Genomic DNA, 10348 nt, shown 5'->3' on the forward strand with positions numbered 1-10348 from the left:
CAAGCAAACAATGTCATGGCAGTTTAAACAGCACATAAGATATAACAGGCTTGGTACAAGTGATAGTTGAGTTATGCATGCTTAGTTGAGTAGTTATTATGCGAGTATTAAGTTACATGCTATGTAGAATACCGTCATATAGATTTCTCTACACTGCTTAAGATTTACCACCAGGGGGCAGCGAGTCACTGAGCTTGCCGGATAGAACATATATGTTGGCTTAGGCTTTTTTAAAAGGTTTCTATGCAGATCTGTAGTTATAAAACAACTGTGGTTAAATCTAGAATAATATTAAAAGGGAGATGCTATCTAAACAATGCTATCTAAACAACAGTGAGCTGCTAAAACTTTAATTCTTCACGGTTGGCAGCCGCTTGGTTACTCCTGTAGCTGTGCTGGATCGGCTGGCTTCCAGGTTGTGGTCAAGTCTCTTGTGTTTCCTGCTGGATACTTGACTGCTCAGGGACTTATTGTTCAGGAGTATGTTTGGTCTTATGCTTTAGGTGCAGAATGAAGCCTGCGTGTTGTGGCTGTTGCTCCTCTTTGAGTAAGTGGAGTGAGAGTCCAAATAAAGTCCCTTAGGTCCGCCAGCAGCCGTTGGAGTCGCTGCCTCCCATAATGCAGGTGGGAGCTTGTTCTCCGGCTCGTAATGGGCGTGGCGTCCATCTTGGATTTTGCCAAGCGGTCCCAGCTTAAACATTTCGCCACTCGGATGGTGTAGGTGGTCGTTGCTTCCCTGGTGGGGTCTGGGATAACCCCCCCGGCCCACAGGGGGGGGTGAACGGGGCCCTCAGTAGGTGCGTGGGAGGACCCGCCGGACTAAGAGCGGGAGATTGGCCGTTTCTCCCGCCAGAGCCTCACAACAGGCCTCAATACCAGCTGCCCAGGAGTTAGCATTGCCGGTAGGACAGGGGTCGATATCGACTTCTGGAGGGGTTGCATGAGTCCCCTCTGCCTTCTTGGGCTGCTGCCTGTTCTTTTTTGGGGGGAGAAAAGGTAGTTTTGGGCTGATTATGAGTGTTTCATTGTGGAGCCGAGGTGCCCCACGTCCATCCAGCGCGGCGGTCAGGCCCCGCGCCCTCTACGTGACATTTTAACTGTGAATTTCATAATATTGTTTGCTTTTACTGCAATAAAATACACATATTTGTATTCATCGATGTCTCACGTGTAAAACAGTACCCCCTATGTACAGTTTTTATAGTGTTTTGGGAAGTTACAGGGTCAAATATAGCATTTTACATTTTTCTGTTTTTTCACATTGAAATTCGCCAGATTGGTTATGTTACCTTTGAGACCGTATGGTAGCCCAGGATTGAGAATTACCCCCATGATGGCATACCATTTGCAATAGTAGGCAACCCAAGGTATTGCAAATGGGGTATGTCCAGTCTTTTTTAGTAGCCACTCGATCACAAACACTGGCATACCATTTGCAATAGTAGACAACCCAAGGTATTGCAAATGGGGTATTTCCAGTCAGTCCTCCTGTGGTGGAATCTCGGTAAAAATAAATGTAGTAGGCCGAGATTACCACGTGGCATGTGTACGTGCATATGCTGACGTATCGATCAGTTGGTTGCACGAGGCAAGATACGATCAGTAGTGTACGGAGCATGTGCAAGAATACAGGATGTAGTATTCCCCTCCTCCATTGTGCTGGACAGGCCATGCGGTCAAGCAGGAAGTTAATTCTTATTTGTATTGATTGGTCAAGAGAATGTGCGGGTGGAGCTTAATATGGGAGGAGTTATGTGCCTATATAAGGAGCCTGCACTATTGTCCGGGGCTCAGAACTTGCTGTATTTTGGTGACATTAGTCCCTCTGAGTCCCGATCGGTGATCCAATAAAGAATCTCTTCCTTCCTGAAGAAACCTGTGTCCATCTCTCTGTGCTTTGCTTCCGTCAGTTTCTCCGGTATCACTCCCAAAGAGGATCGTGGTGAAGGTAAGTACCACGGAGCTCCTGGGGGCTTAAGCCATTACTGCGTTCTATGCCGCCGCAACGGCTTTAAAACCTATTTAAATGGGGAAGGCATAGAACGCCGTAACGGTGTTAAGGGGTTAAAATGGAATGAGGCAAAAATGTGATTCTTTGTTAAACTAGTTTGCATATGCCCACCCAGAATCCTTTGCGGTTGTAACATCACTGCAAATTTGTGATTTCTGTGGGAAAAGCAGGTCTTATGGCTTGACTGGTGGCCAGATTTCTGTTTAACGTTGTAGTAACTAACCACAGACTTCAGGTGGAAGGGGTTTTCAATCACAATTTTTCCCCACCATAACCTTTGCATTAACAATTAAACACCTGTCGATGAGTGCTTCACTGGCTTTGCATCTTTTTCTAAGTTGTGTTTTAAACACATATATATAAGGTTATACATATATAATCATTTTCAGCACGCTAAAGTGCTTTAGGAGTTTAAAGTGTCCCTTTAATACAACCTTGAATAAAAGGATGGATAATTGCAACATGAGATGGTCTATTGTCTAAACTGTAAAATTAAACTTTAACAATATATGTACCAACACACAAACCCTAACAGTGTAATAGAGTTAATATTGCTATGAGGACAGGCAATTTTTAGCAAGAACCTTTTTTTTGCACATAGGCATCCCAACACACCTCCAGTTGCTTTCAATTAGCATGGTGCTACGAGACTGTCGCTCCCAAAACCTGGCTCTCTTGCAAGCCCTCCCCAGAATACGACCACATGCGTGCTTGAACATAATGTCCGGTCAAATTAAAATTTACTATACTTGAATATCATGTATCAATACATATACACTTTGTAATGTTTCACCCTAACTTTAACTAAATTCATCATCCATGTGCATCCATTAGTTCAAAACTTTACTTTTGTTACAGGTCACTTGTTTTATGACTCAGGGGTGGGAAACCTTTGACACTCCAGGTGTTGTGGACTACATCTCCCATTATGCTTCGCTAGCATTATGGCTGTAACAGCATTATGGGAGATGTAGTCCACACCATCTACAGTGCTGACGGTTGCCTACCCTTGCTTTTATGTATTACTGATATTGTCTACCTTCTTCGTAGAAACTGTCTGGAAGCCCAGGACCCATATTGTACATGGGATGCTGAAAACAATCGATGTGTCTTCATTCCAAATGGATTCAGGTATACGTAACATCTGTGAGAGTTCTAGTTGTGTAAATGACCTGGTAATACTGACTGTAATGTGGGGTCATTTAAATAAAGTAATAAATATGAATACACATACTGATACCAAGGGAGCACGGTATACTAATATCCTTACCGCTACTCAAATTGACATTAAATGTCATATTAAAAGAGGATGAGAGAGGGTAAGTATAGTGAGACTATAGATCTGTGATGTATCCATTACCAGGAGGCAAAACATAAAAAGGTTATTATGGCATACTATACAGGAATACATTTTGAAAATGGCAATATAAGGTTGTATAAGTCTATGTGATTACCTTACTATGTTCTATAAAGAAGTGCATAAAACATATATCACTCGGTTATGAAATATTGAGAGTTCACTAATAAAGTGCCTTTTGCCCACATACATGGAAAACTTGATTATAGAGGGATTCGGGCCCAAAATAGGGACTGTCCCTGCTAAACACTTGGGAGGTATAGAATCATATTTACGTTCAGAAATAAAAAAATTTTAACAAGGGAGTGGTCCACAGAAAACAAGGTCATATGTATAAAAAAGTACTCCAGTTGAAATGCACCTGCAGAACACTATATGAGCTTGAATTTAACAGCAACATTTTGAGGGACCAATGTGGTTATAATAGGGAAATAATGTTTAGTCAGAGTTCTTTTTCCTTTCTCAAAGCACCCATTGGAAATATTTAGAGGGGAGCTGTCACTTGGGGGTCTTTCCTAATAATACGATAGGCTCCCATTTTCAGGGCCGGACTGGCCCACCGGGATACCGGGAAATTTCCCGGTGGGCCGCGGCACCTGGGGGGCTGGAGGGAGAGAGGGAGTCCTGCTCCCTATATTTTAATAATATTGCGGCCGCCGGCCGCATTGTCGGTGCCGCCGGGTGGCCGGTCCGGCGGCACACTCTGAGGGTGTATACTTACCTTGTGGCCGGCGGCCCCATCTCCTGTGCTGACAGCTGTACCTGCTGTCAGTATCAGTGAGTGAGCGGGGCGGCCGCCTAAGCGATCCGGCGGCACACTCACTGATACTGACAGCAGCATAGCTGTCAGCACAGGAGGACTGAGGGAGGGGGCGGAGCTAACGACCATGCTCCCTCGCGGTTCCCATAATTCCTAGCATCTACACATCATAGAGTAATCACTACTCTATGATGTGTAGATGCTAGGAATTATGGGAACCGTGAGGGAGCATGTCGTTAGCTCCGCCCCCTCCCTCAGTCCTCCTGTGACAAATTAAGCAGGTACACAGAAGGGGAAGGGTGGGCAAATAGAGGGGAAGGGTGGGCAAATAGAGGGGAAGGGGGGCAAATAGAGGTGAAGGGGGGCGAGGAGAAGGGGGGGCAAATAGAGGGGAAGGGGGGGCAAATAGAGGGGAAGGGGGGAGGCAAATAGAGGGGAAGGGGGGTAAATAGAGGGGAAGGGGAGAGGCAAATAGAGGGGAAGGGGGGACAAATAGAGGGGAAGGGGGCAAATAGAGGAGAAGGGGGGGCAAATAGAGGGGAAGGTGAGAGGCAAATAGAGGGGAAGGGGGGGGACAAATAGAGGGGAAGGGGGGGCAAATAGAGGGGAAGGGGGGGCAAACAGAGGAGAAGGGGGAGACAAATAGAGGGGAAGGGGGGCAAATAGATGAGAAGGGGGGGCAAATAGAGGGGAAGGGGGGTAAATAGAGGGGAAGGGGCGAGGCAAATAGAGGGGAAGGGGGGGGACAAATAGAGGGGAAGGGAGGCAAATAGAGGGGAAGGGTGGGCAAATAGAGGGGAAGGGGGGCAAATAGAGGAGAAGGGGGAGACAAATAGAGGGGAAGGGGGGCAAATAGAGGAGAAGGGGGGAGGCAAATAGAGGGGCAGGGGGTAAATAGAGGGGAAGGGGGTAAATAGAGGAGAAGGGGGAGACAAATAGAGGGGAAGGGGGCAAATAGAGGAGAAGGGGGGGCAAATAGAGGGGAAGGGGGGCAAATAGAGGGGAAGGGGGGGCAAATAGAGGAGAAGGGGGAGGCAAATAGAGGGGAAGGGGGGTAAATAGAAGGGAAGGGGAGAGCCAAATAGAGGGGAAGGGGGGGACAAATAGTGGGGAAGGGTGGGCAAATAGTGGGGAAGGGTAGGCAAATAGAGGGGAAGGGGGGGCAAATAGAGGAGAAGGGGGAGACAAATAGAGGAGAAGGGGGAGACAAATAGAGGAGAAGGGGGAGACAAATAGAGGAGAAGGGGGGGCAAATAGAGGAGAAGGGGGGAGGCAAATAGAGGGGAATGGGGGTAAATAGAGGGGAAGGGGGGTAAATAGAAGGGGAGACAAATAGAGGGGAAGGGGAGAGGCAAATAGAGGGGAAGGGGGGCAAATAGAGGGGAAGGGGGGTAAATAGAGGAGAAGGGGGAGACAAATAAGGGGGGAGGCAAATAGAGGGGAAGGGGGGTAAATAGAGGAGAAGGGGGAGACAAATAGAGGGGAAGGGGAGAGGCAAATAGAGGGGGAGGGGGGGACAAATAGAGGGGAAGGGGAGAGGCAAATAGAGGAGATGGGGTAGGCAAATAGAGGGGAAGGGGGGAGACAAATAGAGGAATAATAGAAACACAGGGAGAGGGGGGACACAGAGACTGAGGGGTAATAGAAAGACACCAGTTGGGGGGGGGACAAAGAGACAGAGGGGTAATAGAGAGACATAGGGCAAGGGGGGACAAAGAGACAGAGGGGTAATAGAGAAACAGGGGATGGGGGGGACAAAGAGAGGGGTAATAGAGAGACACCGGAGAAGGAGGACACAGGGGATGGGGGTACAAAGAGACAGAGGGGTAAGAGAGAGAGACACAGGGAGGAGATGGGGAAGAGAGACACACAGAAGGTTTATTGGGGTGACAAAGAGACATACAGTAGGGAAGGGGGACAAAGTGACACAAGATTTGTGGGAGGCAACGCTGGACTGGGGAAAAAGAGATAGAGAGTGACTGGGAGAAGAGAAAGAGGCACACAGAGTCTGGAGTTAGAAAGAGACACACAGATGAGATTTGGAAGGGGAGAAAGAGACAAAGTGTCTGGGGCTAAGAACAACACAAAAGGAGCTGGGGGAAAGAGAAATACAGAGGCTGGAGAAGGGTAAAAAGAAACACACATGGACTGGGATGAAGTAAAAGATGTACAAGGGTCGCTGTAAGAGAAAAAAAAGGAGACAATTGGAGACAAGATACACTAAACGAGGTAAAGGTAATAGACGTAAATTGATGTGATCCTGACAGTAATACACACATATATATGCATGTATATTGATGTGTGTATTAGTAACATATAACTATGCCTATACTATTTACACATATTGTAATATACATTTATATATGCATAATACACACATAAATGTCATTAATATATATATATATATACACACACACACGTGTGTGTGTGTGTGTAATGAGCACGTATTGGCCCTGTCTTGTTGCTAGTTGCATACTCATGCACAATAACATATTCAAAGTGAAGAGCGCACCCATAGAACTTCAAAATTAACCAGATCACTTCATTTTTTTTAGTTGTGCAACTGCAGACATTCAGCATTTCAGTATCATTACTAAAATGTCCTTAATAGGCCAAAGTAGTTGTACTGAAACATTGATTACATGCAAATGTACGTCTACTTAAAAAAAAAGGCGCTCTTTTGTTTATTTTGACGCCCTATATGCGTTCCTTCGTTGGAGTAAGAGTTTTCAATTTCAATTTATTTTTTCACCCTCTATATCAGCACACTATGCTGTCGCGACGCATTATTGGGCTGGTATAGAATTTTTTTCCAGGGCTGATTTTAGTTCCCAGTCCGGCCCTGCCCATTTTTTTAAAATCTACATTCTTTTTAAAATACGAAAAGTGTGGGTGTTGGCATCCTCAGATAATTAGCTCAGTTTTGCTTGTTAAAATGCTGTCCAGAGTATAACCAAACAGGCTAACAGAAATAAAAAGAAGTGAGAGATTAAAATGCAAGTATAGGAAGAAGGTCACACACAGATAGAGTAGCAGTGCTTAAAGGGAACCTCAGGACACCACAATTGCTTCATACATATGAAGTTGTTATGGGGCCAAGAGGTCCCTCAGCTCCGGCTTGCTGGCGGAGCACGTCAATGATGAAGTGATAAATTATTGGTGATACATACACTAATTTACTGTACAATTAGGGAAGCCTCTTATCTGCAGTCTGTTTGTTTTTATATGTAGATTTTTGCTTATTATAATAAAATCTAATACAGATTTTTTTCATTTTATACAGTGAATTTGGTCCCTGCTCAACTTATCATATTTAACCCATTTAAACAAGATGCATTATATTTTTTTATTTTATTGATTGTTTTCCTTAAAGGATGGTTTTATGGAGCCTTATTATTTTTCCTTTCTTGTTTTAGCTATATTAAAGATTAAATATGTTTAGACATTTTAGATTATTTTTCTCTGTTCCTTAGAAGCTAGCATTCAGTCGTTCCCTGTCACAGTACGCCTGTAATTGATGTGTTTTGAATAAACTAGATAACTTATAGCATGTGTTAAAAGGGTCCTCCACTGCTCAAATTCAAAAATTCTAAATCACTGTTTAATAGACCCTCAATGAAAACATCAAGCACTTAATTATGAGGTTTTCTTTAAATTGGGGTATAGTTAAAAACAGCTTGCAAAATCTGCAAATCTCTTATCTGCAGCCTTTGGAAGCACTCCCCTTCTTCCCCAGCCCCGACTTTCCGTGGCTGTCCAATCGCAGACTTTCCAATACAGTTTAATGAGAAGTCTTTGCAAGGCAGGTGCTCTGAGCTAAACAACCAGAAAGTAACAGGACCTGTTTGATTGACAACCAGAGGGATGTAACAGGCTTGATTGATAAAAGTTACAATTTCTATTGAAATCCGCACTTTTTGTAAAATTAAAAACAGAGGACACACTCATCATACATAAAACACTCTAACAAGCTTAGGGGTCTGTAGTGTTCCTTTAATATGTATGGATGTTGTCTAAGTGCATGCAGTATTTTACAGCCTGACTATAAATCTTGATTTAATTTTGCAATCCCTCATACAGATCCCAAGATGAGCAGGACCAGAGTGGGAATCAAAAATTTAACCTTGGTGACTGTGAAGGTGAGGGTGATTTTGATAGTTTTTATAATTTGTGTTTAATGTGTTGCGTTTTTTTTCTTCGTTATTTGATCTTTTATCAACCCATGTTTTTCATTTTCATAGGTGTACTGACACAGAGCTTCGTGGAACAGCTAAATAGAGAAGTGTCTCTTAACATCCTAGTAATTTCATCAGTTGCAGCTTTTTTAGTGGGTGCCTTGTTGTCCGGAATAGGTGTATGCTGGATGAGTTCTCAACAGGGAAATAATCTACAATGCAGGCAAAAGCAGAACGACACCGGTCTGAGTCAAGGCAATTCTGTGCAAAGTATGAGTCACAGTGAAAATTTAGGTCATCCAGAACAAGACACTCTTCTTACCTCCCTAATATTACATAGCTGGAATCCAGAGCACGGCAAGGATCATACCGGCATTCCACCCACTCCAGAACAAACTCCTCAACAACACAGGAAGGGAAATAGCCCCCAAGACTATCTCACCTGTTCTCTACAAGAACCCTCCATAATTCTACTGAACTCAGATACTAATCCACTGAAAATCACACGCACGCAGGATACGTACTATCCAAAAACAGAGGACACGCAGTATCTACCACCAGCTAGGGAATACTATTTGCCCATTTGCGGAGAGGAACATCGATATTTACCCCAGCATGGTGAAGGAAATCAATATATAACTGAAGATCAAAATCCTTATTACGTGCGCCAGCACAAGCAAAAAGACCCTTGCTACCTCTCTCCACATGCCGAAGATGGTAATTTTTATTCACAGCACGGAGATAACATTTGCTACTTTCTTCCATGTAGGAAGACTCAATATTTATCACATCGCCAATCTCAGAATCAGCTCTTACAAGGACAGAGCTCCCATTGTTTGCTACCAGACATGTTATCCCAGTCGTATTTATGCAGTAAGCGCAAACATGTAGTATCAGCGCCGCCGATGAGAGGTTTTACCGGTCACAAGTCCAGGACTGCACTCCACAAATTATCTGCATAACTTGGAATTGTGTGGACAATTGGTCAAATCCACTTGAATTTTATACTTACGGTCAGGGCCTTCCCTGAGTTTGATACCTAGTTCAGACTTTAGGTTTAATGCTGCGGGTTGGCATGTTTTTAGCCCCCTCAGCACAACGAGAGAAAATAGTGTGACATGATGAAGAAGATGTTGCATTTAAGGACTTTTACCTTTGTAGGTCAAGTAGCGATCATGTGAGACAGCTGGACAATATACAGCGAGATAGAGTGGGGGAGATAAGGGTTAGTTTTTATGATATTCTCTGATCAGCCAAGCACAATATGTCCATATAAATATTTTAATTATTGTTCTTTGGTAAACACTGGGTGAAGCTGAAGCAGCATATGGCCAATACGAATGTGTGTGTATGCTAGAATGTTTTGGGTTCTTTTTTTTTTAGATGGGATTGAAGGAAGTAATTGGGCTTCTAGGTAGATGTAAGATTTGAAAGGTAAGGAGGCTTTTCATGATTTTGTTATATATTCAGTTACACTGCTGCAGCTGCAAAAACAGCAAAATGTTATCATATACATATATAAAAGAAAAAGTATATATATATATAAAATGTTGCCTTTTTATAGCTCAATGCTAGCACACCACACTGTATATGAAATGTACATCTTAAAATGAAAATCAAGGAACTGTAAAAAATAATGGAGAGTTGTGAATGAAAATTAATACAATGCAAGAATTACCTGTCAAGAAATCAAGTCACAAAAACTGTCTGAAAGCACTATAATTTATTTAAAAATATATATATCTGAGGTCAAAACAAGCAAACAAAACTCTAGGGGCCTAGTCCTCATAGAAATACAGGCATCACTTAAGACATGAAGAATGAACATTTAAATGAAACAATGCGAAAGGGTTGTTTATGTGGGACTCCTGGAAGGACAGTCCTGATTTCGGAGTTATGTCGAGCCGTCCAGATTTATTTCCCAGCATGAGCACATCTTTAGACTCACTCACATGCAGTGGGCTCTACGACCATGTAGAGAGTACTTGAAAAGCTCTCTCTGAATGGTCCTGAATGGTGTGGGCCGGCTGTGAGGCTCTATGGCA

General features: G+C 43.5%; 1 protein-coding gene across 1 annotated transcript in view; it reads left to right on the forward strand.

Annotated features, from left to right (window-relative positions):
• Nucleotides 1-9880, forward strand: part of LOC134611603 (semaphorin-6B-like) — a 117262-nt gene extending 107382 nt beyond the window's left edge. The window contains 4 exon segments of the mRNA XM_063455653.1: nucleotides 3062-3142; nucleotides 8209-8267; nucleotides 8370-9206; nucleotides 9209-9880. Coding sequence (XP_063311723.1) covers nucleotides 3062-3142; nucleotides 8209-8267; nucleotides 8370-9206; nucleotides 9209-9333 — 1102 coding nt within the window. The 3' untranslated portion in view covers nucleotides 9334-9880.
• The last annotated feature ends 468 nt before the right edge of the window (nucleotides 9881-10348 follow it).

This window comes from Pelobates fuscus, chromosome 5, assembly GCF_036172605.1.
Source record: "Pelobates fuscus isolate aPelFus1 chromosome 5, aPelFus1.pri, whole genome shotgun sequence".
NCBI classification, from domain to species: domain Eukaryota; kingdom Metazoa; phylum Chordata; class Amphibia; order Anura; family Pelobatidae; genus Pelobates; species Pelobates fuscus.